The sequence below is a fragment of the Furipterus horrens genome, unplaced genomic scaffold (assembly GCF_987537825.1).
Source record: "Furipterus horrens unplaced genomic scaffold, mFurHor1.1.pri manual_scaffold_17, whole genome shotgun sequence".
In the NCBI taxonomy this organism is placed as follows: Eukaryota; Metazoa; Chordata; class Mammalia; order Chiroptera; family Furipteridae; genus Furipterus; species Furipterus horrens.
This window is the reverse complement of record NW_028327187.1, coordinates 112,029,125-112,050,830: the sequence shown is the minus strand read 5'-3', so window position 1 is coordinate 112,050,830 and position 21,706 is coordinate 112,029,125. Positions and strand designations below refer to the sequence as shown.

At 38.6% G+C, this 21,706-nt stretch overlaps 1 protein-coding gene across 3 annotated transcripts in view; it reads right to left on the bottom strand.

The window, feature by feature from the left end:
- PIR (pirin) overlaps nt 1-21,706 on the bottom strand; it is an 89,800-nt gene that overhangs the window by 3,061 nt on the left and 65,033 nt on the right. For 2 of the 3 annotated variants that reach the window (XM_090263892.1, XM_090263891.1), the window contains 4 exons: nt 17,157-17,201; nt 9,475-9,557; nt 1,603-1,669; nt 197-370 (listed from right to left, as the gene is read on the bottom strand). In XM_090263892.1, the coding sequence (XP_090120018.1) occupies nt 197-370; nt 1,603-1,669; nt 9,475-9,557; nt 17,157-17,201 (369 nt within the window). The remainder of the gene's footprint in view (nt 1-196; nt 371-1,602; nt 1,670-9,474; nt 9,558-17,156; nt 17,202-21,706) is intronic. The other variant, XM_090263893.1, reaches the window with a different exon arrangement.

The window sequence follows — 21,706 nt, the reverse complement described above, 5'->3', positions numbered from 1 at the left end:
TGTATAGTCTGACTCAGAACGTTAGGAGGAAGGTCTGAAACTGCACTTCTAACTATGTCCTGAGTGATGCAGACCACACTCTGGGAACCAAGGGAAGTGTGGGAAGCTTAAAGCCCTTCAAAGCCAGGTTGAGGAAACTCATTTCCTGAAATACTCAAGAAGAAGGATAAAACTGAAACCAGAAAGCAAGTTTTACCCTGGCTGCTGTGGCTCAGTGAATTGAGTGTCGGCCTGTGAGCTAAGTGTCGCTGGTTCGATTCCCAGTCAGGGCACATGACTAGGTTGCACGTCAGGTCCCCAGTTGGGGGCACGAGTGAGAGGCAACCACACAGTGATGTTTCTCTCCCTCTCTTTCTCCTTTCCCCTCTCTCTAAAAATAAAATAAAGAAAAAAACAAACAAACAAATAATTAAATAATTTTAAAAAAAGAAAGGAAGTGTTTTTTTCCTTTTTCTAATTTTCTTTTTTTTAAAACTTTTTCGCTCTTATATCACCAAGTTTATTTATTTTTAAAAATCAAGGGATAATAGGCATAGATTATATTAGTTTCAGGTGTCCATTATAATGATTCAATATATGTAGATATTGCAAAATGATCACCACAATAAGTCTGGTTAACATGCATTATATATTATACACAGTTACAGATTTTTTTTTTCTTGTGATGAGAACTTTTAAGTTCTACTCTCTTAGCACCATTCAAATATGCAATGCAGTGTTATAACTATCATTGCCATGCTGTACATTACATCCACCAGGAAATGTTTTTAACTGATCAACTGTAAGGGTTATAAATAAGAAAACTGTTTGATAGTTGTTGATAATCCCATAAATCCTCTTTTCAAACTGCAGTTTTCATCTCTTTTCTAATTAAGCCTTTCAACTTCCACTCCAGTAATATTAATAAAAATGGTGTGAGTTGAATCTCTTATGATGTGTAACCTTGGAATAGTGGAGACAGCAGAAAACATGGGGTCAAGAGTTCGTGTTCGAATCCCAGCTCCGTTGTCAACAATCACGTCCCATCAGAGAAGCCGCAGTGCAGAGCGAGGGGCCACTGACATTGCGTAAGGCAAAAGGGTGGGGTGGCTGGAAACCAGACAGCCTGAGTATGAATCCAACTACGTGATCATGGGCAAGCCAATGAACCTTTGCACCTCTGCTTCCTCCTCTGGAAAATGGGGGTGAGAGTAGCTACCTCGTAAGGTTATTCTGAAGATCGAATGTATCAATATGTGGAAAGCATTCAATGAATCCTAGTAAATAGTAAATGCTGCCCAAGCATCTGTTAAGTAAATAAGTAAAATGCTGAGATTTCATTTTCTCATTTATAAAAGTGACAATAGCTACATCAACACTAAGGACATTCCCTATTCCAACAATCTATGACATCCCATGCTTAATTTGTGGACACATAACTAAGGACACTGCATGACAACAGAAACAAAGGCCTTATCTAATTCATTCCCAAATAGTCAATAGATGGTTGTGGCTGCCTTTAAACATCAGTAGGTAATAGAATAACTTCAATGTCTGAATTTTAAAAAGTTAAAAACAAACAAAACAAAAACATGCTTCAATGGACATATCTTTTGGGCTTACCATGTTGGACTACTGGTTCTCCTAATGGCTCCCCAGCAATTAGGACAAAGTGGCATCTTTCAGGATCCTAAAGTCAGAGAAGCAAGCATCACACCATAAACACGCTTATTTTTAATTAAATTTATTGGGCTAACATTGGTTAATAGGGTCATATAGGTTTCAAGTGCACATTACTATAATACATGATAGGAGGAGAAGGGGTGGGCAGTAGGGGAGCAATGGGAGAAAAAGTGGGACAACCGTAACAGAAACAATAAATCAAAATGTAAAAAATACATGACATGTATATTAACATGCTTATTTTTGAATGTCAAATTAGGAATAATTTTTTAAAAGATTAGATCTTTTTCTCTGAAACTGAAAAATATTAATTATGATTATCTATTGTTAGTGTGGATGGAAAGATACACTTTTATGTATCATTTGCAATGTTTTAAATTGGTACAGGAATCCTTTAAGAGAGCACTTTCACAGTATGACTCCAAACCCCACTACTGCTGCTATCCTCTGACCCAGTAATTCCAGAGAAACCAGCAGAAGAATCCCCCACACCGTGACACACAGACACATACAGACACACACAGGCATGCGTGCACACATGTGCATGCACACACACACACACACACACACACCATTTATGAAAACAGTAAATGTTTTAAGACACTAGTTTTTAGGATAGTTTGCTACTGACTAATAAGTGAGTGAACATTATCTGTTTCTTTTGGGGAGTCTCTTGGGTTTCTCTAATTTAGAATAAAACAATAAGTAAAGCCATAATAATTAGATACTTTTTTAAAAGCCTTCAAAAAATTTAAAAAATTTCAGCCATATTCTAATAATATAACATTTCTAAATATGTGACAAAATAATGTTATATTTATATGCTTTTACTAATTTTTTACATTAGAAATCATTATAATGTTAGTTGTACCAGAATATTTATTACTGGATTCAAAAGAAATGAATAATATATTCTTTAATTTTCCATGTAGTTAAAAAACTCTTGTATGTTACAGGACTAAAATTTATTTACCCTTCCGCCACCAACTTAAAAAAGTTAAAAGGGAATTTAGGGTAGGATGTTTTCTGCAAAAGTCTTAAGTTACTCCCTACAATCCTCGGGCTGGTGTTACTTAGTATATCCTCCCAGTGAATGATTTAATCATTTCTTCATGTTTACAAAATATGTTGAAGTATTTCTAAACCTGCATTTATTTATATACCACCATCCTCACCTGTCCATAACCCAATTTGCTGTCAAAATATGCTAATGTGAACTCAGTTGAAAATCAAAGAGTGAGCTTACAAAGGCTTCCGCTAATTCAAATTTTAAAAATACATGTCATAAACTGCATACATAAAGATTAGTGCTTTAACTTTAGCACGGACCCTCACTCAATTCCTATTTATGCTTGCTTCATACCCAATGCAAATGATTAGGCTTGTGGTTTATCAGATCTATAAGAGACTCAAAGCTGGAAGACAAGAAAGCACTTCTGGATAGCAATACAAGAAAACAGACAGCTTAACATCAGTGATGGAAATGAAAAAAAAAATTAAAATAGGCACGGAAGCTTAAAATTATTCTAGGTCCATGTACATCATACTTTATATACTTTATAGCTGAGGACAATAATTAATATACATGCTGATGTCCCAAGGTTGTGAATAAATGAGAGCTCGGCCCACAGGAAAGGGGCAGGTTTCTGTCTGAAGTGATTTGTTTTTTTTCCCAATGTCATGTTTAAATGACTAAAAATTCAACTTAAAAATCAAGCACAGTTATCAAAGAAAGGTTTATTCCCTAAGGACTTTGGAGTGATCAAAATTTAGTGGGAATCAATAGACATCTGAAAGAAAAGTATCTTAGGAAAATAGTTCTGAACATTGGTACTACATCATTTATAATTTAATCTGAAAGAAGATGTCACTGACTAGTGTTTTGAAGGTGTTTTTTTGGAGGGGAGATAGATGCACTTGAGTTTTAGGGTCTGGAGGCAGAGGAGAGGGTTGGGAGTTTTGAGAGAAAGAAAGAGGAAAGGCTAGCCTTCTGTGTCATGAATGTGCTGACTTCCAAGACTGTACATTTTTTAATTTAGAAGATACATCTTTTGTAAGCAATAAACTTGTCCTACAGTTTATACATTTTAGAATAATAATGTTTTAAAAATAAAAGTTTTGCTCCTTTTGATATTACTCAAATCAAATGACGACTTTCTATTTATAATTTGGACAATAGAATAAAATGATGCTTGCATTTGGTCTGAGATGAAAAATGATTAAACTGCTGGGTGTTGAGGAATTCAGGGGTTTGGTTTCCCATTTCAGAAATCTGAAGGATGGTCCAACCTTCTTTTAATGACTTTTCCACAAAATTAACCTCTGAGTGGCCCCTTCTGCTCTAACCTAAACCAGATGTTTGTGTCTTTTTCTTCTTTTTTAAATGCATTCTTTCTCTTTCCTTAACTAGCCTTCTTTAGTGAAAGCTGATAATCTTTCTGAATATTCAGTAGAGTGCTGATGTAGTTGAAAGTTCCAATTGCTGTTATTTTGAAAAATCCTTGTCTCTGGTGAGTGACCTTTTGTACAGTGTTAAATGATAGAAATCATGCAAAAGAAGAGAATGAAAGACAGGAGACCCTTTGGGGGTTTGATGGAATACCCCATACAAAAGTAGACACCCCAACTAAAAGTCCTGATCTTTTGGGGGCCCAACCATGTGTTTTATTTTACATGTTTTTGTTCTGTTTTGTTTTGTTTGTTACTTTGGTGCACATTCTCAGAGTTCCTAGTTCAGAGTTAGGCCTTTCTGTGTTTACTTAATAATTTATTTTTACAAATTGCTCTTGTTATTCCATAAATCTTGTTGCCAAGATATGCCTTCGGTTCCACTGATACCAACAATAAATTATCAAAGCCCAAATGAAGGCACTATGATTCATTTAAGGTGGTGATAACTTGTAGACTATGAGTATGTACTCGTAGTTTGTTTGATTGATTAGACTCTAGAAATGAATCTAAGGGCACGCTTTTGCTTCAAGAACATTTATTATAGTGATGTATTACCTGAAAAAAAATTACCAGAAAGAAACTGAGTTGTAGCATGACTTAATTGTATGCATTTGTTCTTACTAGATTTCATTGTTTAAAATTCTTAGGCCAATTTGAAGGCAAAACAATGAACTATTATCAGTTTTTTAAAAATTAATGGCTTGTTATGAATCTTTACACATAAGTAAGCAAAAAAGTTGAGTCTATCTTTAATAGGGTGTTTTGTTTTAGTTTTGTCTTCTCATCTTTATTTTAATAAAATGTTAATCTGTATTAATTTACTGAATTCCCCATGAATGCTTCCCATTAAAAAGTGTTGTTACTCTCAAGTATGGTTTTGATGGCATCCCAAGAGGAATTGATTGTCTATCTTGACAAACTACATGTTTGCTAATCCATGAGGCTTAAGACCTTCTCAATAGAATACTAGTATAAACTTGGTGCTGAAGGTGAGACAGAGCCTTTCAATTCAAACCCATGTGCCCCTGATCATGGAGCCATCCTGGAAACCAGAGTACAAACTGTGGGCCAAAGCAGCGAGGAGAGCCTTAGCTCTTGAAACAGAAGCTGTTCTAGTGTGACCAGTCCAGTCCAGGATTAAATATCCAGGGTAGCCTGGGTTGATCCCAATCTTTAAGAACTCTGAAAAACTTAAGCCATTTCGAAGCCATTGTTGGGGTTTGGGCTTCCTCTAAGAAGTCAAAATGTCTGGCTTAAAGACTTTTAAATCTAGTATAAACCAAGCCTCCCACACAATTGCTACCTACCATGGAAGACTTCAGGGTAATGGTCACAAAATACAACCCTCTCTCTGAGTGCCAGAAGGAAGTGAGGGAGTGAGTGTATCAACTCCTTATTCTTGACCACAAGTCAGTACAAATGGGATTAAGGGGAGCACAGAAAGTCACATCTTGCTTCTTTATCTAATGCTCAGGCTAAGTCTAGCTCCAAGTAGAGATAACCTTAGACCAGAGCCTGAGTGAATCAAGGTCCTTTAGGGCCTTTTTCTTGCTGTAGAAACTGTTATGTGTCCTAAATCTTGGGGCTACAGTATGAAACCTCATTAGGTAACATGTATCTGGCATGACTATCCATTAAGTTAGGTGTTTAGATCAGTGAACTTTCCAGCTACCGTTCTTGGGCGCCCACTATGTCCTAGACCAGCGATTAGCAATATTTTCCTCGTAAAGAGTCAGGGAGTAAATATTTTAGGCTTTGTGGGTTATCCAGTTGCTGTTGCAGCCACTCAACTCTACCATTGTGGTGTGAAAGCACCCATAGGCAACAGCAATGAAGGGGTGTGGCCACAGTCCAAACAAATTAATTTACAGAGAGTGGATTTCAATTTGGCCTATTGGACATAACTTACTGACCCCTGTGCTAGATCTGGAGTGGACTCTTGACATATGTAATCGCACATACTCCTTCTAACCATCCCATGCAATTGCTGTTATTATTTCAATTTTGCAGGCAAAGAAACTGAAACTCATATAAGTTGAGAAATGTGTCCAAAATCATGCAGCTAACAAGTTGTAAAGCCAGATTCACACCTTCACAGTCTCATCTCCATTGTAATCTAAGGGGGACTTTCTACTCTTCATGAATATAAGTGACACAAGCCCACCTAAATGTTAATTTTTTCAAAAAATAAAATTTTTCATAGAAACCTTTCTAATGTCTTGATGGCTCAGACTATACATATACACAGCAATAACTACAGAAGGGCACATAATGAAATGATGCCCCCAGAGCCAGGAGTGCTGCTTATCAATAAACTGATGGTTTCAGCCAATTCTTTTCTATCCCACTGCCTCCCTCTTTCTGGTTCCCCTCAACACTTCTTTCTGGTGTTCCATTTTAGCTTTCAAACTCTTAACATTTGCAATGTGCCCTCTGCTGTGTTATAGGAAGAACCGAGGTTATCAAGTTAAACCAGATAATGTCACAAACAAATCTACTATCAGTAGGCTCTGGCCTATGTGTAGCTTCCATGCCTCTCTTGTGCATTGGATTGAAATAAATAAAGTCGACATATTTTTGTGGGTCAAAGGTGGCAGTTTCATACCATTCAACCTAATAATAGAGAGCATAGATGCTGAGATACGCATTTCATCTGGTGCTCAAGAGTTTTTCTTCTATTTACTTCACAGTTCATGGTGGTGTTATGGATGACTAAGGCAGCAGTAGGTGAGCTGCCAGTAAAGTGGGGTAAGATAGAAGAATTCCTCAAATCCATTGCATTCTACAATGCCTGGGTCAGAGGACCAGAAGTCAGTCAGATTCCCTCTCCACCACTCACCACACTGAAATAGTTTTTATCCCTACTTTTCAAAATTTATCTTTTCAGAATCTTTTGCAAAATTGTCTCTTCAATCCTCTTTATTAGAATGCCATAAGGTAGTCAGATTGGCTTCATAGGCTCACAAGGAGTGAAACAGACATAGGGAAGAAACTTGGCAACCTCGGAAAAAAGGCTCCCAAGACTCCTAAAACATAAAAACATTTACAAAAAAAGTAGGGCTTGAACACAAAAGGACTATGAAATACATCATATGGTCCTCTCAGTTCAAAATGGGGACACTTCCAAAGGGTTCTCTGAGTATGTGTGCACATCAGTATTTATATTCCTAGAGGGCTGATCCATTTTTCACTTATGCTAGAAATAAATCGATTGCATAAAGAAAGTTAAGGAACAAGGAAGATGTGGTGCCTCCAGATTCAAATTTCTAGGGGTAAAAAATAGGGACATAGATGATTCCTGAAGACAAGAAATCGTTATTGATAAAACCTTAAAATAAACTAACAGAGATAACAAGTTATCAAAAAGGGTTGATAGACTTCCGGCCAAGATGGAGGCTTAGACGGACACGCTAGGTCTCCCTCTACAACTAGAGAGGAATACAACTACTTCAAAACAAAAGATAACTAGAAATTCCGGAAAATAAAACTACACAGAAGCCAAACATACAAAGTTATAGACCAGTGGCGCCCTTTGGGCAGGTAAGAGCGAAAGTGGGCGGTGCTGTTTGCGGTCGCACCTGGGACAGTGGCGGGGAGAGCAATCCCAGCGGCAGGGAGGACAATCCCAGCGGCAGGGAGAACAACCCCGGCTGCAGTTGAACTCCGGCAGCTCGCGACCCCAACGCTGGGGAAAGCAGCCACTACATCACTTTCAACAGCCAGGCCCAGAGGGTGGGAGGATGAACCCTGGTCTCCTAGCGGAATAACTGCAGGAATCCATCTTGGACCCCCGCTCCCACACAAAGGGCCACAGGGCTGCAAAATAGGTTGCACATCTCCGCTGGTCGCTGGGTAGTGACCACAAAGGGCCACAGCGCAGCGAAAAAGGTTGCGGATTGCCGCCGGTCGCTGGGTCGTGACGAGCACACAGGCACTGCCCCCTATAGCCGGCCCAAGAAAACAAAACGCATCTGTCAAAATGAGGCAGACAACTATAGAAATCCCGGTAGCGCAGCTCACCAGGCAACAGATGAAGAATCTGACAGATGAACAGATAAGAAACCTGTCAGAGGCTCAGTTCAGGGCCATTGTTATCAGGTGGCTTACAGAATTAACAAAAGATCTGGAAAAAGATGAGAAAGAATTGAAAAACACTCATACTGAAAGGAACAAAACCACATACGAGACAGATGGTGAGGAAATAAAATCCAGAGATCAAATCAACAAACCAGAACATAGAGAAGGAGCAAACAGTCAACCAGTGCAGAGAGAGGAAACAGAAAGCAAAGAAAATGAAGAGAGGATCAGAAACCTCTGGGACAGCTATAAGAGACCCAATATAAGAATCACTGGTTTACCAGAGGGCGAAGAAGATGAACTAGAAATTGAAAAATTAAGTGAAAATATAATAAAGCAGAACTTCCCAAACTTGGGGAAGGAAATAGACGTACAGGTCCAGGAAGCACAGAGAGTTCCAAAACAACTGGACCCAGGGAGAACCACTCCAAGACACATTATAATCAAAATGTCAAAAGTTAAAGATAAAGAGAGAATCTTAAAAGCAGCAAGAGAGAAGAAAAGAATCATGTACAAAGGGGTCCCAATTAGACTATCAGCTGACTTCTCAAGGGAGACCCTGCAGGCAAGAAGGGACTGGCAAGAAATATTCAAAGTAATGAAAATCTAAAACCTACAACCACGAATACTTTATCCAGCGAAGCTGTCATTCAGAATAGAAGGGCAGAGAAAGTGTTTCCAGGACAAAACAAAACTGAAAGAGTTCATTAGATCCAAACTACTATTATATGAGATGTTAAAGGGACTGGTTTAGAAAAAGGAGGATCAAAACTATGAACATTAAAATGAAAACTGTATCACAACAACCAAGAACAGAAGCTAGGGAATTGAAACAAAGGCAAACTAAATAGGTGACAAGAGTGGAAAAAGAACTATAGGTATGGGGAGCATATTGGGGGGAGGTCAGCAGGGAGGGGGAAGGGGGAGAGGGAGGGAGATGGTACAGGAATTAAGAAGCATAGTAGGAGGGAATGGAATAGACAGAGAGAGGTTGAGAAGAACTATATGCACAACCAATGGACATGGACTAAAGGAGGGGGACAACTGGAGGGGGGGAGCCACCGGGTGGAGGGGAGCAGAGGGAAGGGAAATTGGGACAAATGTAACACTATAATCAATAAAATACATTTAAAAAAATGTAAATAAAAAAAAGGGGTTGATAAACTTGTGGCATAGTTTCTTTGCCCAAGAGAAAAACTTCCAGCTACACTGGAGAGTCAGGCATTTTCCTAGAAACTAGTAGAAAGTAAAAGTTAAGAAGAATTAAAGAGTTTTAATATTTACCTTGTTCTCCACCTGTACACTGTCACCTTCCCCCAGCACTGCTGTGTGATGAGGTTCTATTTTTTGTTGCGTGTCATCAGGTCCTACAGAAAAATGTGACCCACTAAATGTAATACTCATCACAGTATATTTATCATACAGCTACAAGTTTGGTGAAATACATAGCACCATAATATTCATTTCACTTCAGAAATAACAGACTTAGGAATCTTTTTAAATCTCTTGGTTGATTATATGTACAATTATTAAAGCCTGAAACTGGCTGGTTTCCATTGTAGAAAAGAACAGGGAGGTGAATCTTCATGTGTTTCGATTTACACCTTTAATGTCATGCCTAGTAGTTCAATTAATAAGCAAAGTCCTTAACATTACATGATAAGAAGAATGTTTTCTTGAGTAAATTATAAACCTCATAATAACAAAGCATATTTAGGAAAATGAGTAAATGCCATCATTAATTCATTTCATCAAGTATTTATTGAGCACCTATAATTGCTAGTACTGAGAAAATACAAAGAAATGCAAAGCAGATTCCTTGTATGGAAATAATTCAAAATCTCATTGAGAGAAACGAAATAATATTGACAAAATAGTCAGAGAATAATTTGGTTGAAATATAAGTTGGATAACTAGTGAACTATGAACAAGGCCTACTGCTAAATGCCGTAGGGGAGGAGGTCTTCAGGATGGATACATTTCCATTTCTTCTATACTGAGATTCAGACTCACAAATGAAATAATACAGCTGAAGTTGTGTCTTAAAGGCAACAATAAAAGTAATAAGCAAAGCTTAATGAGAGAATGGAGGCTGTAGGGGCTAATTCAGTTCTAGGGACCCCAGGAATTCGCTGTGGAGGAAATAAGACTTGAACAGAGCTGCACAGGATTAGAGAGACCTATAAAAGGCAAAGCGAGGATGAAGGGTGTTCTAGACAAGAGGACAGACTGCGCAAGGGTAAGCTGCCAGGAATGTGCAGAGCATCTCTGGGAGGATGGTGAATCTTCTATAATTGCTAGAACATTCTTCTGGGAAGAATGGTGAAAAAGTAGATGGAAAAGTAGGTCAAGGTGAGACCTGAGGACCATGCTTATCCATATAAAATGGAGGGCCTTTGATAAAAGTTGTGTGTGTATTTGGTCAGATCTGTTTCTTGGAGAAATAACAGAGCAGCAAATAAATTGTAGGGGATAAGACTCAAGTTAGGATAACCTATTGGGAGTTTTCTATAATAGTCTAAGGGAAAATGAATTACAGTCTGAACTGAGAGAGTGGACACACAAACGCAGGGATATATTTTAGAGGTAGAGTTAAGAAAGAATCTAAACGACTTGGCAACAGTGGGTGAGGAGTCTAATACGATTCTCACTAGAAGCAGAATGATGTAGTGACCTGAAGTTTACAACAGTGGTTCTTCAAGAGGAAGCTAGAGAATGGAGAAGCCAAAGCAGGATAGAGCAGTCATGTGAATGGACAACAGAGAGAAGATTCTAAACAGGGTGAGAAGCCCATAAAGATGTCTAGGGGGCTACACTTACAGGACAATAATAATCAATAAGAAATTGTTTATTAAAATAAAGACAGTAGCTTGAAGCATTATTAAATGAATAGAAATATAATTTGTAAGTTTTGTGAATCTTGCTTGGAGTCCAAAGATAGCTATATTTTCTAGAGAAATCCTCCACTTTGGAGATAACCTATGTGAAACAACAGGGTTCATTCTAATGCTCACGAACATGAAATAGGATTCTAACAGGGCAGGAGTTCTTAACCTGGAGTCAGTGTGTTCCCAAAGGGGCATATGGATAGAATTCAGAGTAATCATGGACTTGGATGGAAGATAAATTACATTTTTATTTTCACTAACATCTAAGTGAAATGTGGCCTTCCCTTCAGGTATAAATGTAGCCAACAAAGCATAGCAGTATTAGCTGGACCAATGACTCTGTGTCCAGTAGAATCCACAGATGTTTTCGTATCACATTATAGTGTTACAGATACCTCAAAATACAGTTTACGTTAATTACTACTTAGAATTCAGAGTAGGCTGGCTCCTGGATCATGTTATTTCAAACACCATTAGAGAAGCACATGTAACTATATCACAAACATTCTTTTAACATTTTAATGACTTCATTGAGTTTAAAAAAAATACATCATTCAGAGGTGGAGCCTTGGCAAATGTCAAAAGGGTCCATGGCATAAAAAAGATGAGGAACCTTTGCCCCAGAGGGACGAATGTGCTAGTTAATGTTTCAAACTAGCTTTGGAAGACAAGAGCGAGAACAAAACTTATTTGTAGTGTGTCCCAGTTTCTGTGGCGTAAATGCTCCCACTGTGGCTAATTTCAAGCTACCGACGTGAGATCAGGGAAGAGGTGCATAGCAAGTTCCTGTAAGCTGGCAAGAGCCAGCCCTAGCGCACCACTAAAGGTTCCGTCTCTATCCGAGATTTAGGTCAACAAATGCCATGGAACTGAATGATAGGAGTATTGGTTTTCCACTCATGCAAGTATTTGGCAATAAAAGAAAGTTCCTGGAGTCTAAGAATAATGTCATTTAAAGTTGGGTAATATTTTTAACTGTGATATGGAACAGCATTTTATTAAGTGTGCTTTACTAAGATTTGGTGGGAGCAATGAATCATGTCTTTACTTTCAATTAATTCATATGTAACACCCATTACTTATATGGTGTATTGCTGGCCTCTAATTTTATCATGCAGGATGGTTCCTGATACATAGATCCAAAGAATTTATGTAGCCCCTTCACTATATTTTAATGGAATGTACTGAAAAGAGACAGCTCTCAAAAAGAATGCTGGTTTGGGATTTCTCTGAACCCCCTATCATGGGCTTGCTTCATTATGGTGTTTATTGCTTTGTAAGGAAATCTTCATTTAGAGATAAAGAGTTCATGTTTTCCTAAGAGTTCTAACTTGATATGAAATGCCATTTCTGCTCACTGTCCTTGCTGATCTAGGAGAGGAAGCATAGTGTTGATTCTGAAAAGCCCATTTGAAATGCTCCCCTCCTCCAAAGGAGACCTTTCTTATAGATACTGGAGTTGGGTTTCCAGGTTAATCATTCTAAGTGTATCTTAGCTGCTGTATTCTTTTACATATATTTAACACAGGATCACAGAAAGCAAAGACTGATTGTATCTTCATGTCATTTCTATGTTATTTCACCCATCTGCTTATCTCCTGAGCCTGAAATAAGTCTCAAAGAAAATATATTTTATTGTTTCTGACTACTTTCAATTACAAATAGAGCCAGATCAGATAATAAATAGTTTCCATTGGGAAGCTTTGCCAAGAATTTTAAATCTAATAGTGCAGTTAAGAAAAATTTAACTGAAAACAATTAAATTATTTTTGTTTGCCTAAACCGTCATAAAAGGCAAGATACTTTAAAACATATTTTAAAGTTAGTGCTGTATCTACACTGTGTGATTAATTGCTGTGCAGCTTTTTCCCGCATGACAATTTTCCTTTTACTTTTTCTTCTCTTCATAAGAACTGCTGTCCCATTTACTTTATTCCACGTGCTCTGGTACTAACATCATAGATTTTGATATCATCAATTTTATACATACAGCTGTATCCTTATCTAATTCAATCAAAACCATTAACTGAAAAAGACAAGCTGCTTTAAACATTTATCTTAAGTTAAAGTATAACTGTGCCTTCATTTGCCAATTTTTAGAAATAAAGCCAAGTTAGACCTGCTGATTACATTGAAGCACCATCTTTCCTTATAAAGCATACACATAATGAGCCACTGAAATCCTCCTAGATTATTATAGTTCTCCCCAATCTTTTACTGTCATCTCTCCCGTATTAATTCAAGGCTTTTCTTTAGCAATTCATCTTTGCAAAGCAATTGACTTAGTTGTTCTAGAGAAACTCTCTTTTCACACTATTTCATTAAATATCATATTGTTTAATTAAATTGCGTGATTGCAATGATCGGTGCAACTGGTCTAAACAGATTTGAGAGCAATCATAACTACCGAATTAACTTGGATTTGGCTTGAGAGAGTAGCAGTGGGCAGGGAGCCAGGGAAGCTGATCATCCTGGGTGCTCAGGCCCCTCACTCAGGGTATTCACCACGGAAAGAGGCGCACGGGTTAGTCCAGTTTGTTTTGAATAAGTGGAGGTCAATTCAGAGGGCTTCTAGTGTGTTTCCCCCACTTTATGTAGATCCAGGAGCCATATCACACTTCTTAATACTACCCAGAACCAGAAGCAAAGAATTGAGGACAAATAAGCATGAATAATTACTTATTTAAATAAGTTTATAACATTTACTACCTGTATAAGCCAGTTAGCTGTCAGTTCAATAACCACAAGACAAATATTTTTAGATTTCTAAATATATTTTCTAAGCCCCAACAGTATACTTGATAATGGTCCTTCTAGGGGACTGGCATCAAGGCTGATACACTGTCCTAGGCTTCAGAGATACAGGATCTAAACTTTTCTGTCCTTTTGATCTCTGTGTTAACGTGTACTGTTATTTTCATCACAGCTACAAGGAAGGGGTTCAGTGCTAGTATCCTTGGGATCTATTGGTTTCCTGACCATGTAGTTTTTATTTTCTTTGGAGTTTTAAAATCATATACTGCAAAGATTTCAGTTGGGGGCTGGTCAAAGGGCTTGCTGCCTCAGTAAAAGATTGTGTCAAAGATCTCTCTCTCTCTCCTGCAAAAATTTTAAAGCTACCATTTAACAGTCAGCTTAGAAGGCTTGAAAAAAACCAATGTATCAAAAAATAAGAAGATCACAGAAAAGCATACGACATCTCAAATGCATACTTTTTAAAATAAAAAAGCATTAAGTCTGCTCATCTTATTTTATTTCTGTTAACTCCTTCTCTTCTTCAGGGTGTCATTAGAAGACAATTACATGGCTTCACCATACTCAGCTTGAAGTTTAAAATGCGGGACTAATTTAGACAGCTAGTTAATACCCAGCATTTTCTACTGTTCAAAACTCCACCTGTCTATACTCAAACTAAATCTATTGATGTTCATCCTTTTCTCACTTCTTGCATCAATTAATATTTTTAATAGTTCTCCTAAATCTCCATTTTATGGAATCTCCCCAGATTATTCTCTGAGGCCAAAGTGTTGTCTATATTCTGGCCCAACACGCAAAGTATATATATTTATGATATCTATTGAAATAAAACAGAGGTGCTTGACATTTTGGAAAGGATAATTACTTGCCTATGAGCTCCTACCATCTGTGGCTGTCAGGTACCATTCTGGTTTTATAAGAAAGATAAAACCTAGGTAGTCACGTCAGAAATCATTTTCTGGATTCTTTCTATGGATTTTATAAATCAGTGTATATTCAAGAGCTATTTGGGCTTTGTCACTTCTTTTTCTGTGGTGATTTGTTCTTGCCCTTTTGTTTTTCTCATTAACATCTCTATTAGGGGGTGGGTAGGAGGAAAGGAAGGAGATAATATTCAAATGAGGTCATCTGGCCAGCCATTCATTGGCTAAAGCAGAGACCCCAGAGGCCAGTTTTGTGAGCTAGATTCTCTCCAAGGTCCAGTTCACCGTGAACAGATGCAAGTTCACTCCCACGCTACAGACTGTGACCCTGCTTCCTGCCAGATGTTTTGCACTTGTGGCTCATGGTCACAAGGAGGTGGGGACCAGGCCAGGGAGAGAGGCGACTTAGGAAAATATGCCTCACCTACGGAAAAAACAAGTAGATGTGTAAGGCACTCTTCCTCCTTGAACTGTCAAGCTTTTTACCTGTAAATTCTTGGACTAAAGGGTCCGTCAGGAAACAAGGCCGTAACTATCGATTAAAATAGGTTCGGAATTATTGGTTAATTTTTCTCCCCGTTATCCTTACAACAACATTTAAACCAAGAATCAAATGTAACTTTTGTAGTGCCCACCAGCTAAGAAAGATTTTTACGTTTTTAAATGGTTGAAACTACCAAAAGTAGTATTTCATGATGTAACTGCATAGAAACTTCATTTCTTCAATATGACCTTTTTATCCTTTCTTTCATTTTGGTTCAGACTGGCCTTATCCAGTATCCTGACTCACTTGCTTCCCTCCTGCTTCCTTGTACATCCACATCCTTAATCACTAAGCCATCAGGACAATTAAGTTCTGATCAGCATTTAACAGTCTTAGGAGCAAAGCCTCCTCGGGTCTGTTGACCACAGAGACAGAGTTTTAGTCAAACTATAGATTACATGTAGGTATCAATTGTGTTTCAGCTCCAGGCCCAGAAAAGTAGAGCAACCCCAATGACCACACCCTTATGAAACCAGACAGAGCAACCCCATGTCTGGCATCAGGACCAGGCACAAGGACCAGCTAACCCTACTCTAGTGCCAACCAATCTGTAGAGACTAGGACCCTAACTCCCTTAGTCACCATGATTCTGGATTTTTTCCCTCTGGTGTCCTCACCACCTTAGGAATCATGTGTTTTCTTTATTACTTTCCATTTGTGCAGATTATTTCATTTCTCTTGAAATCGTAAGTCTGGGGTGCTACCTCCAAAAAAATGGTTTGTACGTTCCATTTTTATAAAGAACTACATGATACTCAAGATTTTCAAAAGATCATAAACACAAATGATGCTCCATCTCTTCCAGATAGTTAATACAGTTGAATGTGCATGCACATGGGCCTATGATACTATTTTTTTTCCACATTTTCTCAAATGCTAAAATTAATTAATTTTCCTTCTCACCCATAATTGAAGTGCTATTACTGAAAGAGGCACTAAGCCCATTTGTACTATATAAAATCAAAATACATAAGTTTGTGTTACCATGATTTTCCAGAAAAAGTAATTGCAGGCAGTTGAACAGCCCTTTTGGAGAAGATTAAAAGAATAATTTCAATGGCCACCCCCTATAGCAATACACTTCCTGCCCTAGATAGATGTATTACTGATAACCTCTGCTCAGGGCCATGTCAGGGCCTCAGGAAGTTCACTGTTGAGAAGGCTAGTCTGCCAAAGCGGGGTGCAGAGCGCCCAACTCAAGAGGGTCTCAGAAATGGGATTCTTGGCCTGTTCCTGGGAGCAGTCAGATGCTCTGCCACACACCCCCATCCATATACCCATCACTGTCCGTGAGGGTCAGGAAAGGGGCGAGGGGAGGCTGCTTCTCTTACTTTAGGTTTCCCCAGAAGCATAGCCTTACGTGCATGTTTGAATGTAAGAAGTTTATTTGGGACGCAGTCCTACGAAGCACCAGTCTAAGAAGTTAGGAAAGGGAAGGCAGACAATGAAGGGTGTGGCATCGAGCACACACCCACTGCGGGCCACTGGAACATAATCCCACAGGAAACTCTGGGAAAAGGGCTCACACAGCAAGTCTCTGAGTGATCCCACCTGCGGAGTGAGGTAGCTTCCAGGAATGCTAATTCCCCAGCACTGACTGGGGCAGAGCAGCCTTCCCAGGTTTCAGAGGAAGCCTCAGGCTAAGAGACACAGATGTTACTGGCAGTTGGAAGTTCCTCAGGGGGCCCCGAGGAGCTAGGATGACAAACTAGATGGTATGGACACTGCATTGTCATCGTACAAAGAATATGGTGTTGTATTCTATTATATAAAAAGGTTCATCTTACCTTTCCTCCCCTTCAGTAGTTTAACTTATATTGCAATTGAACCCAAAGCAACATATGCATCACTTACCAATATACACATTCCCAGAAATGGTGTAAATGAAGCTTGTCCACCCTGAAGAGGAACCAGCAACATTAAAAGTTTAGTATTCATAATACCAAAAGGAACAAAGATATAACAAATATTTAACAATATCTGTCTATATAAAATATAAATATATGTTATATAACATATAAGAGGTAAATTTAGAGATTAAATCCTTTTTCTTTTAGATATACAGTATTCCCTCACTTATCGTGGCTATTACTTTCTAGACCCCCCTGCGATAGGTGAAAATCCGCGAAGTAGGAACCTTCCATTTATTTTAGTATTTATATATATTTTAAGGCTTTATAAACCCTTCCCACACTTATAAACCGTTCCCAGTCCCTTATTAACCTTTCCCACTCCCTCATTAACCTTTTCCACACTTTTATAAACACTACTTATATTCTTAAACATATCCTACACTCTTAAACCCACGTCACTTTAACAACATACATATACAGTACCATAAAATCCTGTGATATAGCGAAAAATCCGCGATAAATAATTAAATATAGTATTTTTAAAAATCCCGCGATACAGCGAGGCTGAGATAAGTGAACCACGATATAGAGAGGGACTACTATATATTTAAAAACTTATGCTCTGTCAGCTGTTTAAAACAAACACACCTAAAAATGGAACTGCCATTTCAACCAGTGATTCCACTGCTAGGATTATACCCGAAAAGTCCTAAAACCCTAATTCAAAAAAACGTATGCACCCCTATGTTCATAGCAGCCCTGTTTACAATAGCCAAGTGCTGGAAACAGCCTAAGTGCCCATCTGTAGATGAGTGGATCAAAAAACTGTGGTACATTTACACAATGGAATACTATGTAGCAGAAAGAAAGAAGGAACTCCTGCCATTTGCGACAACATGGATGGAACTAGAGAGAATTATGCTTAGTGAAATAAGCCAGGCAAAGAAAGAAAAATACCATATGATATCACCCAATACAGGAAACTAAAGAGCAACACAAACAAACGAACTAAATAGGCAAAGACTAGAATAGTAGTCAGTAGGCGGGAGGGGGGAGGGAGAGAAGAGGGATAAGTAAGGGAAGGGTCTAGTCAAAGAACGTGTATAAAAGACTCATGGACATAGACAACGGGGAGGGATATAATTGTGGGAGAGGGGGTGGGCTGGGAGGGGGGAGCAATGGGGGAAAAATGGGACAACTGTAATTGAAAAGCCAAAAAATAAAATTAAAAAACAAACACACACACACACACATGTGCACATACACAGCCCTAAATCTAAATGATTTGGCCCAAAGTGTTTTAGAGCCACCCAAGTAGACAGTGTACAGTTCGCTTGGCTATATATCTGTATATATCTACATGGCAACAGATGTATTAACAAATTGTCCCTTTCAGTTCTAACATCAAGCTAATAACTGTAACACACCAGGCTGGGTTATCTTCAGTTCCTTGTGCTTCTTTCTCTCCAGGAAGAGAATCTAGAACTGTCCTTTTATTTACTTAGTTGCACTTTAGTTTCCAGTGAACTCATATCTTTTTATCAGTTCTGTGAAGAAGCCTGCCATTTCGAAGCCCACCATTCCAAACAAAAGTCTGCCATGAGGCAGCTCACCTGCCCTCCCCACCCCACTGCCCCTAGCTGCCCTAGACGCAGGCAGCTATCAGGAGATTAGGTTGCAACTGGGCCAATGACCTGCTGGCCATATAAGGAGGCAATTTAGCCTATCCTGTGCTGTTTCCTCTTTCCAAGCCCCAGAACTCCTTAAAAACACTCCGCCCTGACTCTGGCTGCTGGCATCTGACTCCAAGACCCCAGCCCAACCTGTCACATACTCAATAAACCATCTTGTTCAATATTTTGCTGCTGGCCTTCTCTACCTCTGCTGACCTCTCCGAAACCTAACATATCCTAAAGTAGAGCATCAGATCCGGGGATGCAGGGATGCATAATCTTTAGGGGCACAAATAGGCTTTGGACAGCCAGTGTACTCCCTGAAAATTGTCCCCACAATTTTTCCAGTGTGGACACTTTTCTGTGAAGAGAGTACACAGCATTCACCAGATTCCTACTGCGACCCACGGGGCCAAGAGCTCACAACCACACACTGAGGACCAGCAGAGATACTGTGGTGCCACTGAGGGACATGAATCTAGAAATGGCAAGCTCAAAATGGAATTAGGACATTACTCTCTACCTTCAGTGGAAAAGGGAAAGATCTGGGAAGTGAATGCAGGGCAGAGTTCAAGGTGGAAGTGCAAGGCCCTAACTGGAGTCTGTATGAGAATAAACATGGTGACACAGTAAACAGAACAAATGTAGGAGGGGAAAGATCACAGAGGACACCTCTAGGGATGTGGATGTGATGGCAGGTGGGTTGAAATGTGCAACAGGGGCACAAAAGAAAAGGTATAACTGATAAATCTTAACAAATTGAGTCTGCTTAAGAAAATCTGAATGATGGCGAAAGAAAGATAATTGAGTAGTGGATGTCAGAGGACATTTTTTCGCCCTTGTATTTCATAGCTTTTCGTCTCTGAGATTTTACTAGAATAAGTCTGAACACGTCTGGAAGTAACACTACTTGTTCATGGTTCACTCATACCTTCTCTCCCTTACTGACCCACTTGCTCAGTCTTCTTAGCTCAGCCTACCATCGTTTAGTGAACATTTACCACTCGCTGTGGGTGGAGATAGGAAGATGAAGAAAGCACGGCCAAGTTTTCAGGTCATGTAATTTTGGGGAGGGAGGTTCACAGTAGATGCTGAAGATACATGCTAACAATTCACAGCCCCATTCCACATGTCTTATCCAGACGGGCTGGCTCTACTAGAGCACTCCTCTCCCTGCTAAGCTTCCCTAGTCCTATTTAGCCTGATTCATAATAAAACCCTGCAACAAAACCCCTTCCTTAGCTGCTTTGAAATGTTTTCACTGGTGATAATAGTTTAAATTTATTTTTCAAAGTGCAAACATTCTTACTGTTTTTGTCCATTATAAAAAGTAATATACATTAACTGGAAAATAGCAGCACGGGCAAAAGTAGATTTACAGTTGTGAGAGGCATATTCCTTTGAGCTGATAAAGATATTGTGATAATCTGCATGTCTTTTGCCATATGAACAACTGTAAACCTACTTTTACCTACATCTGAGTGTGTGTTGTAATCTAAAAAGGAAATCATCCTGCAACCTTCATACTTACCTGACATGATTATTGTTAACAATTGTGTATTTGTACTTTCAGTTTTTTAAAAAATCTTTAATGCCCTAGTGTTCGCTTAAAAACTAGAATTAACTTAATGATCTGTCTTGGATACCTTTCCATGTCAAAATGTAGAGAAATAACTCATCCTTGGAAAAGATTGCAAAACATTCCATTGTAAGGACGTGTTGTAATTCATATAAGGTATTTAAAAAGTAATGATTTCCAAGTTTGACAGTCCCTTGAAGTTTTCAGTTGCTCAACTGGGTTTTTGTTTGGGATTATTTTGATTGTTTGAATCTCATCTCTCCTCTGTTCCATTTGTTTCATTCCTGCTCACCTTCCATGCAGAAAATTAGTCTATACATAATTGCCTAGGTCTGTTTTCTTTCTCTTATCTTCTTGCATGATCCAAAAGAACCAGATATTTGCTTAAAGGAATGGCCAAGCCAATTTATTAAGTACATTCACCTATTTTTGTCCTGTGAGAAAGTCTTCTATTAGGATATAGGATCCATCTTCATTAATAATAACAATTCATGTTACTGGCTGGAAGTCACAGAGTTTAGAGGGGATGAAATAGGAACAGGGGGATAATTTCCTTTTGTTTCTTTTTTTCAACATGTTGTCCATCCGCACTTGCCTCTTTTAAACTCTGTTTAATCTGTATCAAGCATTGTTTCTTAAAACAACAGCCAAATTGTGTGAATGCTTACTATATGTTTAAGAACCACCACATTTTATTAGAATTCTTTCTCTGCTAAGGGCAGAATTGCATCAGCAAAGAGTTATCTTGAGAGATTTTCAAAACCTTCTCCACTTTCTATTTCCTCCGACTTCGATGTCCTTCACTAGAAATTGATACCATCCCTACATTTTTATTGTGCTGTCAGATGTCACTGGCCCTACAGTACCCTGTCTTCTATAAAGGTCATCTCCAAGCTACTGGCTCTTTGCAGTTGGGAAGCTCTTTCCTTCCCTTGGGCAATAACAAAGAAAATGAGTTGGGATAGAGGTCACATTTTACCTCTGGCCCTGGAGGACAGTTTAATCAGTAACATATTTAAGTCAGAACGCCTTTAGTCAAACATAAAAAATGTAACACTTTTCTTTTAAATATGTAAATCATTTTTTGTGGCATTTGCTCTCATTTCCATGGAGGTTCCCAATTCTTGCAGAGGTCCCTAGTGAGAGCTTTACTTGGCCTACATTCCTTGCCTTAATCCAGCTCATTTTCCTCCTGCCTCTCAGTCTTAGAGTTCATTAGTTCAATGAACTTTACTACCACTCCTTACACACATATGTGTGGAAAAGTAGAAAAACATGGCCTGGTGATATACCAAACCC